The sequence below is a fragment of the Camelus dromedarius genome, chromosome 13 (assembly GCF_036321535.1).
Source record: "Camelus dromedarius isolate mCamDro1 chromosome 13, mCamDro1.pat, whole genome shotgun sequence".
Taxonomy (NCBI): Eukaryota; Metazoa; Chordata; class Mammalia; order Artiodactyla; family Camelidae; genus Camelus; species Camelus dromedarius.
Window position 1 is genome coordinate 4,533,060 of NC_087448.1, and position 20,131 is coordinate 4,553,190.

The 20,131-nt window shown below is 44.4% G+C and overlaps 1 protein-coding gene across 1 annotated transcript in view; it reads left to right on the plus strand.

The window, feature by feature from the left end:
- EFNB2 (ephrin B2) overlaps positions 1-9,587 on the plus strand; it is a 40,883-nt gene extending 31,296 nt beyond the window's left edge. Inside the window, exons 3-5 of the mRNA XM_010986037.3 lie at positions 6,678-6,770; positions 7,496-7,609; positions 8,980-9,587. Coding sequence (XP_010984339.1) covers positions 6,678-6,770; positions 7,496-7,609; positions 8,980-9,368 — 596 coding nt within the window. The 3' untranslated portion in view covers positions 9,369-9,587. The remainder of the gene's footprint in view (positions 1-6,677; positions 6,771-7,495; positions 7,610-8,979) is intronic.
- The last annotated feature ends 10,544 nt before the right edge of the window (positions 9,588-20,131 follow it).

Sequence of the window (20,131 nt, forward strand, 5' to 3'; positions counted from 1 at the left end):
TCAGTACATGCTGGGAGGTGTTTCTGTCATGACATATACCCTATGTGTGCACGCACACACACACATGCACACGTTCAAGGCTTCTCTTTCTCCCATTTTTTCACTCTGGTTGTATATAATCAGTGACTTTCCAGGGCTAGCTCATCAAAGGTAACTATGACTCTGAGCCTTCAATGATTGTCACTAACTTGATCTTTGGGTACAGTTGTTAATGGTGAAAAGATTTTATGAGTGAGCTGTGCTAGAATGTCTTACGTTCTAGAGGTAGTGTTGATTACTTTATGTTATTACTGTTCTCTTGATAGGGTGACCTCCAGTGTCCAAGTCTCATGTGGTAGATGAGATAGGAGAGAAAATAACTTACATTGGCTCCTTTAGCCTCAGTTCTGCCTAGTTTCTTCCTCTCTCCCCTCTTCCCAAAAGAGTGATACAAAAGTGGCAGTGTCATATGTCATTAAATCTTTTAGTCAACTCAACAGGAGAAGCAGTGTACTAAACTGTTTCAAGGTTGTTACATTTTTAAAAACTCTTATTTCTGAGCTGTCATTAGCAGATCCAATCATTGTTCATGGTGAACACTGAAAATTGAGGAAATTATTCTACCGTTTTATTTAAGAGCATCCATTTATACTGGATACCTGGTGCCTTTACTCATTTAATGCCAGAATATGGGAGGAGGGTCTGGTTTTTAATTCATTTTTTCAAATCATTCTGTCTGCTGGAGAAGCTAATGGATTACTTTGTACAGAAGTCACTGGGGCTAAGCCAGCTACTACCTTTTAATGCCTGATTTACTGCTTTACAATTTCAAAACGCAGCCAGGGTGATGTGGTTTTAATTCAAGTGTTTCTTCCTGTCCCACTGGCACAAAGTTTCCTGGGGTAAAAAGCACACCTATCCTGTATCTTCCTTTGTATTTTTCTTTTTTCCAACTGAGGCCATTTTAAGAAGTATTTATAAAACTTTTACTCTAAGATCAGGCATTCTGGGATGAAATGCTATATGATTTGAAATAATGCTAATTTTTTTTTTAATATTACACCAAGCAAAAATAGCAAGGCTCTTGGAAAATCATGATGGTATATATTCGTCATTTCTTTGACTGTAAATCCACAGAGAAACACATAAAAGGGAAGAAGTTAGAAGAAGTGATTTTTTTTTCATCTTCCTTTTGGCACATCATACAGATGTTTTTGCTCCAGACGCTTTTATTAATTTTTTAAAAAGGCATTTATTTTTAGCATTCAGTGAGTATTATCATTTCCACGTTTAGAATTATTTTCTAAGTTAGAGTCTTAAAGGGTAATCATGATATTCAAGGCATTAAACTACACCGAGTTCTGGAAATGGAATTCCTGTTTCCTTAGTGCGTATCTTGAATGTGCACCCCACATTTTCAATTTGAATTCATGTCTGGGTGTTAAGTAGGTAGATCTTAACTTCCTGGTTGCATGTTCACATTAAATAGTTATATTTCTATCAGCCTTCTGGTTTTCAACTTACATATGTCATTTCATTTTTTTTTTCTTTCCTTTTAGACACTCAAAGGTTGGCTAGCCCTGCTAGAAGAAAACAGTAACAAGTTTATGTGTCATATTTATTTTAATGTCCCGGCTTTACTCTTTGTGTTTATGACTTGATTCTGTTGCTTTTGGCTCCTCAGTATGCCAGGTTATATGCTTTTGAGCTCTGAATTGAGTTTCCAGAGACTGATGTGTAGAAACACTGGCCTGAGAAATCACAATTAGCAGGGCCAGTGGATGGTGACCTGGAGGAAGAGAGTAGCTCTAAGAGGATGCTGCTGATAGAGGGTTTTCATAAAATGTTCTTTGTTTCATAATCAAATAAGAGCAAATTACACCATGGGCTGCTTTATATGAAGACAAGGTTCTTACTCTTATGAGAAAGCTGAACTCTCTGGTTTTCCTGACTCTGTATGCTCAGTATTGTCTGTGTCTCTTTGGTGGACCTCCTTGATGAAGTTGATAAAAAATATTTGCTTTTGAGTGTCCATTAGTTCCCCACCCTGTCCCGGCCCTGTCCTGACCCCATCCCAGTAAGTCGCATCTTGAAATAGTTTGTTTCTGTTTTGTAAATAAGTGTCTTTTTTTTTTTTTTTTTTTTTCAGATTTGAGATTTGTAGATACTAACTACAATATATATAAAATAGATAAACAGCAAGGTCCTACTGTATAGCACAGGGAACTCTATTCAGTATCTTATAATAACCTATAATGAGAATGAATATATGCATGTATACGTATAACTGAATCACTACGCTGTACACCAGAAACGAACACAGCATTGTAAATCAACTCTACTTCAATTAAGATAAACTTGCTTGAGTATTTTACTCAGTTCTCTGGAGCAGAAGTATAAGCTGGTGTTCCGTGCTTTCCATGATAACCCGAGTTCTCCTTCACAGTCATGCTCTTATTCTGTAGACTTTTTGGTGCTGCCCTCACTCTTCGTGCAGGGGGACCCATCTGTCTGCACAGGTCCGGCAGGTGAATTCTTCATCTGATTAGCACAACGTTGCCCAAGTGATAGACTGAAGTAAAAACAGCCAGGTCCCCCTGCCCCCTCTCCTCGGGGTGCAGAGCAACCACAGCTGGATGAAGACATGTCACAATGCAGCATGACTTCCTCTCCATGGGCCCCGTCTAAAAGTCACAGCCAGAATATATCCCTGCCTTTTCAGGCTGCTTGGCTCACGGGTTCTCCTTTTTATCTACTCAGATAACCAGTGTGCCATCCCCAGTGAGGAGGCACTGCCGGCAAGTTCCTGTGCAAATACACGGGAAACCACAGGTGCTGGCTGAGTAGTTTCCAGACGTGAGAACTTTTAGGCCGTGTGGACTCAGGGTGCTTTTTTCTTGCTGAGCAATGATCTCCACCCACTTAAAATCAGGCCCTGGGGGAACAATGTCGAGATCCCAGCACACTCACTACATGCAGTTAGAGCCCGGAAGCAGAAGCCTTCAAGAGCAGGTGGTGAAGTGCCTACGTTTCTTTCTGAAACCTGTTTTCTAACTAGATGGAGATAATTTTCTAGTAATTTTTAGTTTTATAAAGTCTATTTTTTTCCCTGGGCCAAGGAGGGGGTAAAAATGGGCACTAAAAGCTTAGATAGAACAGTGTTATTTTTTTCTAGTTAAAGATTAAAGGCAATTTCAACCATTTAGTATACTAGTAGCAGGACTGTGGTGGCTTTAGATGATGCTGGTAGAAAAATACAAAGAAAAACTAATATAATGAGGTTAACAATTTATTTTCACTTTTTCTCTAAAGTTAAAAATTCCTAATACATTCAAATCAATAGTAAAATAATTGCAACACTGTCTCCTGAAATGGAGGTAGAGTTTATTCTCCAAGCATTGGCAATTTCTTTTTGTATTTCAGAGTTGGCCACCGAGCCTCTTAAATAAAGCCTCTTGGTGACTGACTGTTGCAGCAGAAATCAGAATATTAATCTTGGGGCTTTATTTCAGAGTTCACTGCCGGTAACAAGGTGCCATCAGGACAGGACACTTAAGGCTGTGCCATTTCTCAAGGCAGGAGGAGCGGGGAAGGAGAAGGGGATACCCCTGGAATTAGGCCCACAATCCCCTTCCTCAGTAGGAGGTCATGGGGAGGAGAGACATTCATTTGTACTGTGGGATCAAATAGAAAGTACGTTGAAGTTACTCTGAGTTATTTTATAATTAAACTTTCTATGACATTTACCTTCTGAAGAAGCATCAGTTGGTACTAACATCTTAAAACCTGATTTCCCTGACAGATGAGATCATTCCTAACTTAAGGCAAAAATCTTTCCTGGAAGAACACCTAACTAACTGTATGTTAAAGTGTAGCCACCTTTGAAACAGCCAAGTGTTGGGGATGCTATTTCAAAGTTAGTACTAAATTTTTCAATATCTTCCAATAACCTCTGCACCTTCCACACTGACTTAAAGGGGGAAGACGCAGAGCCCAGAATGCAGAGGAAGCACCATCCTCACCCAGTGGCCTGCCTCTTGGCCCGCCCTCCCCTTCACCACCCCACCCAGGCCCACCAGCAGTGACCTCTACCTCCAGGAACTCAGCAAAGGCAGCGTCTGCAAATTTCCCTCTGCATCTCCAGGGCTTGAGGTTTTTTTCTCCCCGAGGAATAAAAAAAAGTTCCAGCTGTGAAAGATGCGAAGCACAATCTTCTTCCTACCATGCACAGCCTGTGGATGTTAGGTTCTAGCCTGCAGTTTAAGTTGAATTCTTTTGGAGCTCTCTACATCTGGGGGCTCTTCAGGCATCACTGTGAGTAAACCAGAGGGAGTTCCCCATGCAGGCGCTGGTATTCAGGAAAGGCACTGGCCTGCAAATTAAAATCAAAAGAAAAAGCCACTCAAATTAAGTGCACCTCCAAACTGGCAAAGGAGAAGTTTGTAGCTTCTGCCTCTGCAGACGCTATTCTGAATTACACTTACCAGTGACTCTTCTCTGCCTGCCTTGTCTGTCCTTTCTTGAGTTTTTAAATTTATTTTTGTCCTTCAGACCTGAATCTTTGATCTTTTTACCTCAAGGTTTAAATAAATAAATCTATATTCCTCCCCACAACCTTTTTTTCTCGGTATATACCCTGCAGATCTTATTTTTATCACTCATCAGCTTAGTGTTAACGTTTTAGCAAGAAAAAGTCAGTCATTTAACTGTGCACTGGGGTGCATTCATGTGTATGTGACTGAGAAAACATGGAGATTCCACTTGAATTAAGTCAACTAAACCTTTGAAACTAGCAGCCACACAAAGACATCATTCTTCCACTTTTTTCCTATATAAAAACATATCCTAAATTTTGACAAAGATCAGTTGAGAAAACTCTAAATAATTAAGTGAAGATTTTAGCACTGCTCTGAAATGAACCAGAGAGTGCCAGCTCGGAGATCCCCATACTGTTCTAAGCCTTTATGAGGGAAGGATGCTTTGAAATTGAGGAGGAAAAAGGGAGAGAAGATGGAGAAAATGGGGAGAAAAGTTTTTGTTTTTTTTTTAGAGTCACACAAGCATGTGAAGTTCTCAGGTATTTGTTCTAACTTATCTGCCAAACATTTTCTCAACAATCAACAAGAAGATACTGTCTACTTTTTACTGTAAAAGAAAAAAATTATGGCAATTTCTGCCCAGTTTCCCAGGAGAAACTCAGTGTCAGCAATAGCAGAAGCGTGAGATACGATTGTGAGACTGGACATTAAGGAAACACTCAGATAAGCAAAGAGACATTTCTACACACAAGAGGCAGCCATTGTTTGTAAGAAAAACAGTGAAAGTACAAGTCGAGAGCTCGAGACCCAAAGGCACGTCATTCCGTGCCTTGTTTTCCCAGCTGATGTTGGTATCCACAGCCCGCATATTTCTCTGCACGAGTGTCTGCCGCCCCGCCACCTCGAAAACAAACAGCTCATTAAAAGAATACCTTTGGATTTATTTTACCAGAAAGTCTATCCCTCTTTCAGGGCTTTTAATAGTGTTGGTAGACAAGACTCTGATAATCAAAGTAGAGAAGGATTTACATGGCAGAAGCGTATATGAAACACCTGTGTTCCTCGCCCCTTGAACTTTGGAGGAAGGAAAATGTCTAACTCGCCACCTCCTTTTCTCTTCTGGAACTCGACCTGGAATGGAAAGCCCGTTTCTCAGCAAGGTGCTGGGTAGCCTGTCTTTCTACAGCTTTAGTTATAACACTATTCAGAGAACTCAGCATCCTAATGCGATAGAAGAGTGTGTTTCAACAGAGCAGAGCATAGGCTGTTTAAAAAAATACATACTGAAAGCAGTCAAATGTTCTGTCCTCCTCCTCCTCCTCCTCCTCCGCCTCCATCCTGAGGTGGAAAGGGAGTCAAGCTGGTGAACCGGAGGCAGGTGGCTGCTGGAGGTTGTCCCCCTGTGTCCCGGGCTACCCCAGTGCCCTCACAGAGCCGTGGGCACATGTGGTTCCCTCTGTCCATCCAGAGATGTTCTGCCCCAGGGAGCCTGGTTGGGGTTTGGATTTATTTAACAAGGTCGATATTGGTGGTAATAACACATCCCTTCTTTCGGGTCGAGTACCAAATGATGGAGGAGAGCTTCAGAATTTGAAGACCAGAATTCTAGTACATCTCTTCAGCTCAAAGAAAGTTGAGGAAAGAAAAGGGGCGAGGAGTCTCCTCTTTTGAGTGTTTACAGAACTTGGACTCTTGACAAACAGGGAGCATCAAGGTAATTGTTCTCAAAGCAGAAAGTCTGTAGTAGAGGAAGCAGGTGTTGTGTGATGATTACTACATTTTGAAATTACCATATTTACTATCTTGCTCCTTGGAGGTTGACCCCAAAGTAGTCAGTAAGCTTTTTGGAAGATGCTGGCCCTTTCATCTCCAGACTCACGTGAAATCCCTTGATCACGAAGGGAGGAGAGAGCACTTAAGTACACTGGAAACCAGAGGTCATCCATCCGGCAGTGTTGACACTGTATCCATCTTTCTTTCTTTCTTTCTGTTTTTCTTTTTTTGCCTTTCAGCATCCCATACGTTCAGAAAACTTGTGACTAAGAGTGAATTCTTATTTTTCAAATTGCTTTCAGACATTTCATGTTCATGTAAACTTGGCTTATTGATTTCCTGATTTTTTCTTTATTTTTTTGTTTTGTCCATTTTATTTTTAATCAGCTACATCAAATGGGTCTTTGGAGGGCCTGGATAACCAGGAGGGAGGGGTGTGCCAGACAAGAGCCATGAAGATCCTCATGAAAGTTGGACAAGGTAAAGACCGCCCGCCGCTTCACGAAGCCACTGTAGCCGGCTTGAGCCCCCAGCGAGTGCGGCGCCAGCATGGCTGGCGCGCGCCTCCCCTCGCTCTCCAGTGTAGTTTCGAAAGCAACCCTTTCTCCATCCCTTGAGCCACTGACACATTTCCTCCTTCAGCTGATGTGACACTTCTTTTATTGGAGACAGTTCTAAAAGTTGAGGTCGGCCAGGTACAATGTCTGTTGCCATGTACGTATACACAGATAGATGCTTTCTTCTTAAAAGCAAAACACCTCTTTGGTTCAAAATTTAAATATCCAGAGCGATAACTAAGTTTCTGCCATTTTGCCCATTTCTGCCTCATGACTACAGAAGACATGTGTTCACTGAGCCTCTCCACCTAGAGGTGACCTATTTTGCAGAAAGAATTATTCTTCTAATTAGAGACTGGGATAGTAGTCAGTCAGCTTGCTCAAATTGAAATGTCATCTGCAACGCTCTGCCTGCCAAATGCAAGAATCCCTATAGCTTCCACAGATGGCCTCACAATCTAAACCTCTGAAATAACTAGTATAAGCATTTTGTTTTAAAAGGAAAATTATATTCCTGCATCTTGCAGTACTTTGCATAAAGAATCTTATGCTCATTGCTATTCATGCCTCTTGAGATACATATCCAGCTCCTAGAGCTAGACCCCATCAGCTGTCTGGGCTGTGAGTAATCGTTTGTTTTTCACATAGATGCAAGTTCCGCTGGGTCAACCAGGCATAATGATCCAACAAGACGCCCAGAACTAGAAGCTGGGACAAATGGAAGAAGTTCAACAACAAGTCCTTTTGTCAAACCAAACCCAGGTAGGGCAGCATGATACGCGCGGGTCTCGGTCGGTGCGGGCCGCCCGGCGGGCGCTGTAGGGGCAGCACGGGGTCCGAGTGCTTCTGCGTCAGAGGGCCACCTTGTAGTGAGGAGACTCAGTGATCTTTGCTCTAGGTTGGTTGCTATTAGTTACTCAATCAGAACAAAATAACTCATTCCCACAAAAGTCGTACACTCAGAGAGTCGAATTCATCAGGTTTAAGTGCTGATTGTCGACACTGCTCTTGCAGATCAAAGTTGTTTTCGTTGGCTGACAAGTTACTGCGCTGGTTGCAACGCTAGCTTCAAGTCAGTGTTAATGTATATATAATTAAGGTTCTAATGCCTCATCTAATTATACCTGATCCACAAAGAGCCTGATTAATCCTCTTCTACGTTTAAGATGGTAATGTCTTAAAATATTGCACAATGCCACATTTTTTTTGGGTGGTTTCATAGAAATTTTTTTTTCATATTTTCAGTATAAGATAAAATATAAAGCGAATTCCTGGCAAAAGTTTAAAATACAGGATACAATTGGCTGTCATTTAACTTCATTTTTTGCAGTCTTTGAACAAATAGCTATGTATTTGTTACCACACAAGTGAATTTTCTATGTCGTGGCCGCAGAGCAGACGTCAGCAGCTGCAGCCGGGATCCGCAGGCCTGGCTGGTAGTCGCACGAACGTAGCGTCTGCAGCAAAATTCCATCTCTTTCCCAGCGTCAAGGAGGGAAGTTGTTATTTCTAACTTTCAATGACAAGATGTGTCAAATTCTTATGACAAACTGATAAATGGGTAATATAATGATGCCAGGCAATTTTTTAGTACTGAACATTTGGGTTGGCAGTCTGTTCTGTGTGAGAGTTTCTGCTGCCTTCCAAATATACTTTAAGTGTAAATCAAATAATACAAACGAGTTACGGGTTGAACACTTTCCCAGGCCCCATCCTCCCCGTGAGTTCTGGAGCGGATCTGCGGGTAGGCAGGGCTTGTCTTTAAAGGCAGGTGGTGTGGCACTGGCTGCTCCCCACCCTCCTCCTGCTCCCTGTGGTGGCCGCAGGCCAGCCAACGTGGGTTAAGACGTGAGACAAGGTCAAGGGCTGGCTGTCACAGCCCGTCCCCAAGGCTGAAGGATGATGACGGGTAGAAAAGAAGCCGTGGGGTTGGCTCTGACCGGGAGTCACGTCTCCCTTATTGCTGGCTTCTGCGTTTTGCTCTTAAAGGAGGTGCTCGGTTTGCCAGCATCTGGCCGCCAGGGAGGTCTGGGGAGGCCCTGCTCAGCGTTCCCGTCTGAGGGGCCCTGCAGGCAGCCGGCCAGCCCCGGGCTCAGAGGTGACTGCTGTGCTTCCTTCTTCCCGCCCCGCAGGGTCCAGCACAGACGGCAACAGCGCCGGACATTCTGGGAACAATATCCTCGGTTCCGAAGTGGCCTTATTCGCCGGGATTGCTTCAGGATGCATCATCTTCATCGTCATCATCATCACGCTGGTGGTCCTGCTGCTCAAGTACCGGCGGAGACACCGCAAGCACTCCCCGCAGCACACGGCCACGCTGTCGCTCAGCACGCTGGCCACGCCCAAGCGCGGCGGCAACAACAACGGCTCGGAGCCCAGTGACATTATCATCCCGCTGAGGACTGCGGACAGCGTCTTCTGCCCCCACTACGAGAAGGTCAGCGGGGACTACGGGCACCCGGTGTACATAGTCCAGGAGATGCCCCCGCAGAGCCCGGCCAACATTTACTACAAGGTCTGAGCCTCGGTGGTGCCTTCGCTTTCCCGGAGGAAACTTACTGTCCTGCTGCCGCCCGCGGGGGGTCGGGGCCCCCTGTGCCTGCGACGGACTGACTCACAGCGCGGGGAGGGGACAGGCCTCCTCACAGAGCCCCGTGGGGTCGGACAGCTTGCTAGTCTGTAGCGTTTCGGCCGTGGTGACGACGATGCTCACCGACTGCTGGCGACTCCTGTAGAAGATGCGCACCCGGACCGGCGCGCCGGGCACCTCCCCTCCGCCGGGGCCACGGGGACGCAGAGCGCGTGGTGGGCGGGAGCGAGAGCTGGCAGCCCCCGGGACGGCGGCCCGGGCCGCCAGGCCTTGGAACGTGGCCCCCCGCGCTGCACCCCGGACTTGGCTCACAGACTGGCTGCGTGAGGCTTTCCGCGGGCGCGAGCTTTGCGTCCTCGCCGTTGCACACACGCCTGTCAGCCAGGGCTCTGCAGCCCTGCACACGAGATGCCCTCTCACGCCACACTGCATCACTAACGGAACACTGCTACTCCGAGACTCCCGCTCCCTCCGTTGGCAACAACAGCTGCAGCCGAACGGGTCACACACTTACAGAAGCCCCGTTTGTCCGTCAGGAGCCTTCCAGCCAGACCAGGCTGTCGGCCGAGGAAGACGAGGAGTTCTTGGAACGGGGGGCCCGGAGAAAGGGCTGTCTGCAAATGCAGTTCAGTGCTGCTGCCTCTGAAACAGAGTTGGGAGGGAAAACCCCAATTAGATAGCACAGCACTTTGGTTTCGCTAAGATTTTCAGACACACACAGTAGATTAGGGTGCATTTGAAGGAATTCACTCTTATCAAATAGCAATGCACAGGGGAAAACAGTTAGTCCCTCCACGCTGGGTGGAACACAGGGGCGTTGTTGGGAGAGGAGCAGGCTGGGCGGGAAGGGAGCAGGAGGCCGCTGGTGGCGGATTTGGGCAGCACTGTCGTGGTACCGGCAATAAGGTGGCAGCTCGGAAGCTGCAGGGAAGTCGGTCTGCTCTGGATGATGTTTCCAGCAGACTCAGCTGCTATACTTACCACATTTTACTAAACACAGGGAGAGCATTTAGGAGAAGAGCAGAGAGCCAAATCTGACCTAGAAGTTTGAAAGCCAAAGGTCAAACAGGCTGTGATTCCATCATCACCGAGGTTATTAAGGAATTCTCATATACACAAGGTGGGTCAGACACCCCGGCCCCCGGACCCCTTCCCCGCCCCCCTCCCCATTGAGCCTTACTGACACTTTGGTTTACTGCGGTGCTGTCCCGGCTGTGAGGGCCGAGGGGTAGGTACTGAGCGAGGCCAGGGCTCTGTATCCAGGCGAGGAGCACCTGGCAAACCTCTTAGAGTCCTGAGGACCGAAATAAATTATGATGTCGACGGGGAGAAGGAAGGTAGGATGTATTTATAATAGGTATATAGAACACAAGGGATATAAAGTGAAAGATTTTTACTAATATATATTTTAAGATTGCACACAGTCCACACCAGAAGATGTGAAATTCATTTGTGGCAATTAAGTGGTCCCAACGCTCAGTGCTTTAAAAAAAAAAAAATTGGACAGCTACTTCTGGGAAAAACGTCACTCCAGAAATAACAATTATGGGAGCAAATACAAAAATAACCAAGTCCTCTGAAGGCATCTCACGTAACTGTAGATTAGGAAATGCAAGCCCCAAATACCAGGAAATCGGTGTTCCTGCATCATGTATTCGACAGTGACGTGTGCCGGCATTTCTTTTCTGTGCTGTGTTTTCCCCTTGCCTTATGGGCTGAAGTGTTCGCTAGAATCCACCGGGTCACATCGAAGGGGTTTCAGCTGAAAATTCAGCTCGAGCCCCTTCCTTCCTCCCTCCCCCGTCCCTCGCCCCCTCCCTTCTGGGAAACGAACCCAGTAAACAGGAAACCTACTTTTTATGTGCTATGCAAAATAGACATCTTTAACATAGTCCTGTTACTATGGTAACACTTTACTTTCTGAATTGGGAGAGAAAAAAATGTAGCAACAGCATTTTAAGGTTCTCAAAACCTCCAGTGAATACCTGCAAAACTGAATTGTCGTGGAAATTATTCTTCTCTATTTCCTGAACCTGAAAATGCTGTTGGTCCAAAGTGTGTGTGTGTATGTATGAGTGGGTGTGTGGTTTACATGTGTACATATATGTATAATATATATCTACAATATATATTATATATATCTATATCATATTTCTGGGGAAGGTTGCCATGGTGACCAGCCACAGTACATATGTAATTCTTTCCATCACCCTAACCTCTCCTGTACGTGCGTTCATACAAGATTTTCTTGTAAGCCATCAAAAATTACCTTTAGGATGGGGGAGAGAGGCAAGAAGGGGGAAAATGGGAAATAGTTTGATTTTAATGAAATCAAAGGTGTGTATCATCCGTTGGCTACATTTTGGTTATATGCTAAACTGTGAAAAATCAGATGAATTGACGAAGCGTTACTGCAAGCAGTTGAAAAGTGTTCTGTGCGTCTGTTTTGTGTCTGGTGCAGGATATGACAATCTACCAACTGTCCCTTTCTTTGAAGTTGGTTCCGCTTTGGAAAGTTACTGTAAATGCCTTCCTTGTATTCTCATCCCTAGTCGCCCGACTTTGGAATTTGCACCACAATGTTTAAAGTGAAGATGATGTAAATAGGTTCAGATTTTACTGTATATGGATTTGGGGTGTTACAGTAGCCTTATTCACCTTTTTAATAAAAATACACATGAAAACAAGACAGAAATGGCTTTTCTTACCCAGATTGTGTACATAGAGCAATGTTGGTTTTTTATAAAGTCTAAGCAAGATGTTTTGTATAAAATCTGAATTTTGCAATGTATTTAGCTACAGCTTGTTAAACGGCAGTGTCATTCCCCTTTGCACTGTATCGAGGAAAAAAAAATGGTATAAAAGGTTGCCAAATTGCTGCATATTTGTGCCGTAATTATGTACCATGAATATTTATTTAAAATTTCGTTGTCCAATTTGTAAGTAACACAGTATTATGCTTGAGTTATAAATATTTTTCCTTTCCTTTGTTTTATTTTAATAGGCTGTCCTAGGTTTTTGATCTGCTTTAGTTCCACATTGCAGTTAGCCTCCAGAAAATGAAATCCGTGAGGTCACATTCCACGTCTGTTTCAAACTGAATTTGTTCTAAAAAAAATAAAATATTTTTTTCCTATGGAAAAAGCGCCTTCAAAGTATTTGCCTTTCCTTTTTTCTTTTCCTTTTTCTTTCTTTTTTGTTTGTTATTTTAATTTGCCTGCTCCTGCTGTTTCTCTCTGATTACACTTATCCAGAGCCTCTACCCACGGGCATGTGTGTGCCCGTTTTTCAAATCAGACCGTGCATGCACACAATGTGAATATTAGTCTTGCAAAGAGTGATGAGTCCATTGGTTTGCTCACAAAACTACTGAACTCACATTTCACAAATAACACTGTATCATAAACTTTTATAAACTCATCATCCTGAACAGAAAATGTCTACAGTTAGACCAGCACAGTCTGAAAGTGGCGACAGAAAGAGAAGGAGGGACTCCTGCTTTTATCTCCACCCTTAGTTCCAGGTTAATCGAATTTCCATTCAAGCAAACCAGTTTGCTATTGACAGCTTCATTTTTCTTCACAAAATAATCCCAGAAGGAAGGAAAAAGTCATGTGTTCTTTGTAACAATTTGACATGGATGAAAGTGTGTGTTGTGATGGTGGACAGAGGCAAGCAAGAGGCCAGTGGGGAATGCAGCTACACTCGCACTGCTGGCCTTCCTGGGGACAGTGACCCAGTGCTCTGAGTGTTTGCCCTGCTTGCCTGGACTTTGTGTCTTGAGATTGATCATCAGATTCCCACCCTCATCATCCTTTGAGATCTGAGGGCAGAGCTGTGGTCAAGGCAGAAGCAGCGACTGGTTACCAAGAAGTGCTCAGATCTCTATCTGCATTAACTCTGGTTAATACTTACCTTAAGGAGTGAAGCATTTTAGGTTGGGAGCTTGAGAAAGGGCCCCTGAAGTAAGGACCCAGATTCTCCAGCCCAGACTGATTTGCCCAAGATCACAGCCCCAGTCAGTCAAGAATCTGTGTGTTTAAAAGCCCCTCAGGAGATTCTCATCAAAGGCTGGTTTTGGAAGCAGGTCTCTCTGCAGCATCCTCCTGGCAGATTTGAACTAAAGGAGTGTTTGTCGGATAAATGCTCTCCTTCCAAAAAACAAAACCAAAAAAATTCTCCAGAGGCCCACAGTGTCATTTGGTGCCAGAATAGTAGTTTCATCTTCTCCATCACTTTGTTTCACTCTGCCTCTCGGTCCCTCCACTGCAAACTCAAGTTTGGGGACATAATTCACAGCCACAGCACTGAGCTGCATGCTCGACCCCACACACCAAAGATCATGAATGATTAGTCTGAGTAAAACAATGATGAAGCATTGCATTTTCAACTTTGACTTGGTGACCTCTGTTACAATTTAAATGATCAAATACACAGCGTCGTTTTTCCCTACCTTGTTTTTGAAACCACATTTTCCAAACTGAGTAAAGCCAACCTTAACTAAGAAAAATAAAATGTGCCCAGTGGTTATTCTTTTCAACCAGCAGGAAGGAATCGCGCAGCACAGAAACCTCTTGCGAGCCTGTAGGTGCAGGTGCTCCTTGCTCCACCTGAAAGGCAAACCCGCTGTTGTGACAACCCTGCGTTGCAAGGCTAAGTGTGGCCTGGCCAGCTGGCGACTCTTCGGCCAACAGCTCTCACTATTCAGTTTCCTCTAACGTAAACCGGTTGCCCATTCAAATACTGTGATAAACGTTCACAATAGAAATAAGAAAAAAGATCAACAAAATATCACTTGCAGGACTCTGCAGCTGGCTGTCAGTCTCTGGACCCAACCCAGAGAAGCATCAGCAAAAGAAGAAAAGAAAAAATCCCAGAGGAGTAAAACCGACTTCCTAATGTACGTAGAAAAGGACACTCACCCTACTTCTTGGCTGGGTAGAAAACAGGGCTTCAGATGGGTCAAAAGGAGACGTAATTGTCACTAGTACAAAGGACCTGGCTGTTCTTTTGTTTTTATTTTCAGTGACTTTGGGATTATGTTGTGGTATTTACACCACAGACATCCTTGAAGGCAAATTTGCTGCGTTATGATAGGGGAGAGCATTTCCTCCCCCTCATTTTTTCCAGGTAGAGAAGCATTTAACAGTGATCGGGGGGGAACAGTAAAGCTGTATTTTTTGTAGTAAAGTCCAGCACACCAGGTAGATGTAGAAATTTTTTTAGTGATCAAACTGTGCCCCAAAAGCTGAAGAAATACTCATCTCAAGATTTTTAGACTGGAATCAATGAATTAATAGAATCTCTTAAAAATAAGTCTTCATAGGAAGTCAACTGTATTTTAAAAACGACCAACCCCCTTGTAAAAATTCTCCCCACACAGCTGTACGCAGCACAAAGGAAACCCTAATACCCACAGAGCGTGTGGCCGCCGTAGGGAGCTGGGAAGCGCGGCAATGAATGAGAGGGAGACCTGGCTCCCTGCTCTCCTTCTGACTGTGGGCCCCGTGGCCTTTCAGCAAAGCCCTTTATGTTCTGTGCCCCGGCAGCCTCCCCTGCAAAGTGAGGGGCTGGGCCTCGAACGCACTGGAGCTCACTTTCAACTTTCTGCAGGATCTGAAGCAAAGCCATCAGCCTTTTCAGCTGTACAAGCGTCTCTGTGTAAGCTTCTGCTTGTCCCGGCATCCCACGGGCAAAGCTCTGAAGACCCTAGAGCGGCTCACAGCCAAACCCCCTCCCTCCAACCCCGGCCCCAGCTCTGAGCTGCACTGGGCCACTCGCCCCTCCCCCACCAGGAGGGCACACCTGGCTCAGAGCGCTGCTGTTCTCTGCCCCTTCCTCGCGCTGAAACTCACGGAGACCCAGTTACTAACAATTCACACGTCCTGATTGGACTGGGAGCCCTCTCTTGTGTTTTCAGCCTTTTATCCATAATTTTTAAATACAGGCACACACACCTCAAAGGTATTTCAGCTTTGGTTCCAGATTGCCAAAACAACGCAAATACTGCAGTAAAGTGAGCCACGTGAATTTGCTGACTTTCCAGTGCTATAAAAGTTACATTTACACTACACTGCAGTCTAGGAAGTGTGCAACAGCTTGATGTCGATAAACATGTACAGACCTTAACTTTTAAAACGACTTTATTGCTAAAAATCAAAGATCACTGATCACAGGTCACCGTAACAAATATAATAAAAAATTCAAAATATTAGGAGAGTTTGCTGACACAAAGTGAACAGATGCTGCTGGAAAAATGGTTCTGACAGACTTGCTTGGAGCAGGGTTGCCACAAACCTTCAATCTGTAAAGAACACACTAAAGCAAAGTGCAGTAAAACGAGGTACATCTGTAAATCTTTTTCTTTTATTTAAAACCATTGTCAGGTCACCGCAAGCAGGCCCCAGCTTCTATTTAAGCATTTCATGAGGGTCCACTAGAGGCAAGGAGATGTGTTAGGTGTTGGTGATGTTCTTGTCCACCAGCTGTCCGAGCCCAGCCTCACTCTGCCTTCCTGGCATTTGAGATTAATTTTCTTAGCAGTTAATTCTCTTCACGCTGGAACACATCCTTTTACTGACACATCCCTCATTATTCATACCTCTCACGCTGTAGTCTGTAGCAATGAACTGTATGACTGGAAAACATCTTTTGGTTGATAAGAGAGCTATTATTTCCTAAGTGCCATTCATGCTTAATCAAGAGATTAGAGTTTTCATGTGTGTTTTGTTTTTAAAGCCATGGTGACTATTTATTCTAAAAAATCCAAGAACAGGGAGGAGATAAAAGTCATCAAAGAAGACTGCTTATATCGACTGAATCTGAGGCCAAATGAAAGATTCCTCTTGAGGTATACCATTTTTGTGCAGTGGCTTCGTTAATGCAACATTAAAGGAAGACCAAAAAAGTAGTCAGGATGAACGTCTAGCTCTTGGACCCATCAAACTGGGGGAAAAACCAACATGACAACGCTACAGAAAAAGCTCCCAGCTGCTCCATCTTTCACTCTGGTCTGTGAGTTATTTGGTCCCTAACCTTGGTTTTTCATCATGTGGGTAATCTGCATATTACTCACGATGCTGAGAAAGATGTAAACACAGCTCCAAATTTCTTTGTTTTACATGTGCAATTTAGTGTATCTGGATTCCTTAACATCCTTTTGATGAAGTGTCATTTGATTCCAAGAGAAAGCATCACCCACAGAATTGGGGACACCTGTCCGGCTCCTTGTACGACCTCAGGCAAACCTCACAGCCGCTCCTCCACCAAGGCCAGTCCTCTGAATGTGCGTTCTTAGGACTCGGACCGAAGGTTTAACTCAGTCACACGCGTCTAACTGTGAAGCATAGCTTATAAAACACAACAAATCAAAACCAGTATCTCTGTAGTGTATCAGCAGTGAACACTTAGAGATTAGTAGGCGGTAATGACAGAGAGGCAGAAGAAGCCATCCTTGGCTAGAGCCTTCTCATTGGACCGGTCCAAGACACCAAAAAGGGGCCCACCCCAGCAGACTCTCCAAGTCTAGACGCTTCTGTCCAGTGAACACACACACTTAGTTTACCCACTTAGCCATCACGCATCCACTTAGCACTTAATATATGCCTGGCAGTGTGCTGAGCACTGGAGGTGCCGGCGTGAAAGACAAGATTCCTTCTACTGAGGAGGTTACGATCCAGGCAGCCATTCAAAACTTTCATGAATAAAAATTAAGTGTCTCAGACATGTGTAAAGAAACGAAGTAATGACGATAACCACTCTCTGTCTTAAACATCTTCCAGAATCTTTAAAAAAAAATTTGTCCATTAGTAGCCTCTATCTTTTTTACCCTGGGTTGAATTTCTTCCCTTTTAAATCTTTCATTATGTATATGCCAACCGGTTGGTTCAGATGCTAAATTTAGTATAACTGTTCTTCAAAACATCTTAGGAGTTTGCCTGAAGTGCCTGTCTCTGGCCTTAAAGGGCAAATCAAAATGTTTCCAATTGGTTTTCAGCCCACATTACAATGTGTATGTGTACTTGAAAGACTGTTTCTTGGCTATAATTGGTAGTTTTCTTGTAGCTAGTTCTGAGGGAAGAATTGCAGCGAGCTTCATGTCTGCTAACAGTAGTTAGCACTGAGCTCAAAAACAGCAGGGAAAAAAACCAAGCCTGAGCATCTGGGATGTTTGCCAGAGTGACCTCTGAGTTCCGTGCCGCAGAAGCATCAGAAGCATTTCAGCCAAGCAGACACAGGGTTCCTCCTGCCCAGACCCCGGCTTCTGCCTTTTAACTGCTCTCCTTGTAAAGCAGAGAGAGAAGATAAGGGGCTCCTGTTAGCTCCCTTAAACATCTTAGAAAAAATAATGCCTGTGTTAATTTCACTGTAATTTACACACAAGTATTCCTCCATACTGTTGGCCGAGCATCAGGAACAGACAGGAACACACCAGTTTCCAGGAGCAGTATTCACCACCCCAAAGAGGACCCTATAGTTCATTTTGTCAAACACTGAAAAATACAGGTGGATGGTCCCCTCTTTCAGCCCCAACGCCACCGCACCGTGGCCACTGCACCGTGGGGAGAGAGCTCAGCTGCAGAGAATTGCCGAAATGTGGGAAACATCAGGGTTTGTGTGGAACGCAATCGGCAAGATTCCTAGACCTTTGTGTGCGGCATCATTAAGGCCGCAGGGAGAGGCAGCCTCCAACTAGAATGTCAGCAAACCTGCCTCCCCAAGAACGACCTGGAGGGACATACTTTCTCCGTGAGTCACCACCACCTCAGTTGCGGGAGAGAATGGATTACAGTCATATGGCTTTTCATCCCCTGAGCATTGTTTTAAAGAGTCCCATTTATGTTCACTTCAAGAACAGATTCCAGAAAAGTGTTTGAAACATGTCAACAGAATATTTTAAACAGCATCCTCAGCCAAGCAGGTACCATGATTACGACAGTGATAAAGCAATTCAAAGAGTCTGGTTATGCTTAACAAGGTTGCCCAACTTTCCACAGGCCTGGACAGAAATCCTTTAAGAACTCCTGCCACTGCAGACCATTGTCACCACCGTTCCCTGTGATGTGTCTTGATTTCAGATTTTGATGCCTGATTTCTGACGTTTAATATGGCTACCTCTGAACACCATCTTACATCAGTCCTAAGGGAGAAAGATGGGAGATCTGCAAACCTCTCTGTTCTCCGGTGCTATGATTTTTGTCATTTTGTTTCATTTAATTTTCCTCAGCTTTTTACTCTGAGAATTTTCAGGTATCTGGAAAAGTTGAAAGACCAGAACAACAAACTGCTAAATATCTACCATGCAGATTCAATCATTAACGTCTCGCACGTGTGTGTTCTATGTGACCACACAACACACACACACAATTAACTGGCTGAAGCATTTGAAAGTAGTTGCAGACCCCATAACACTTCCTTCTAAAAACATTTCTGCATCCAAGAATAAAGATCCCCGCTCATGCACCCAGAATACCATTATCAATCTGAGAAAATTAAGAATTTCAGAAATATGATCAACTAGTGTGTTAGATTTCTCCCTACCTTTCTTATTTTAGGTAAAATTAGTACTGTGCTCCATCTGGTAAAAACAATGTCTCCTTTCCCATCCCCTCATCCCTCAAAGCAATCAGTGTAAACGGAATCTTGTCTGTCTGTTCAGAAAAATACTTACATATATGCTTGCGTGGCTACATGTTTAAAAAAAATGACGTCCCTAGGGAATCACACTACGCGCACTGTTCATGCTTTTTTGGAAATTATTCATCTTGGAGCTCTTCCCTCTTTGGTACATTCAGATTCACTTTTTTTTTTTTTAACCACCATGTAATAGACCGCAGTTCATTTACATCATCACCCACCAGCAGAAACTGGTTTCTGAGCTCCTGTATACGACAGAACACGTGTATCTCCTGGTTAGTGGCGGGGAAGGCGGGGCTCACTGGGTCACTGATGTCCTCCCCTGTTTTTCTCACCGTCACTTGCAAACAGGTTGAGGCCAATGGGCCATGGTGGGAATGTCGTGGGAAGGGTAAGGGAGCAGGGATGGGGTCCCCATGCTCCCCTCCTCCCCTGGAGCGGCGATGAGGCTGTCACAAGTTCCAGAGGGTGCAGCTCAAAGGCAGGGGCGGCTGTCAGCCTCGGTTCCCAGGGACGGTGAGCGGCAGAGCCTGCTGCCGCTCTGTCCCCCACTGAGCTCTGAGTCAGGGCTCACGTCCGCACGGGAAACCAGAGGCTCTGGGGGTCTGCTTGTTTCCGTGTCGTGTGCCCACCCACCCTAGTTTACACATGCTTACCATCTCGAGGGGTTTTTCCAAGTATATCCTTAAGGTAAATTCCTAGTAGCAACATTGCGGTAAGAAAGGGAACACACATTTGAAATTCGGATAAACACTGCCAGACTGCCTTCCAGTTTCCTTCCTCTTTTCTTTTTTTTCCCCCTGATTTAAATATATAACTTCTGCTCCACTGCATTGCCTCCCTTCTCCAGTTTGCTTACATTTTTATCCTGTGATGTGCTTCAAAACCTTCAAGAGGCAAATAGGATGAAAAACACAAATACCACCAGGAGCTTTTTGTTTGCGTGTGTCGCTGTATTTAAAGTACCATCTCTTTAAGTACTGATGGTTCAGACACTATATATTGCTTTGGTGCCCAGCTCTGGGAATTAGAAGTGTCACATATACATGTTCATTAAT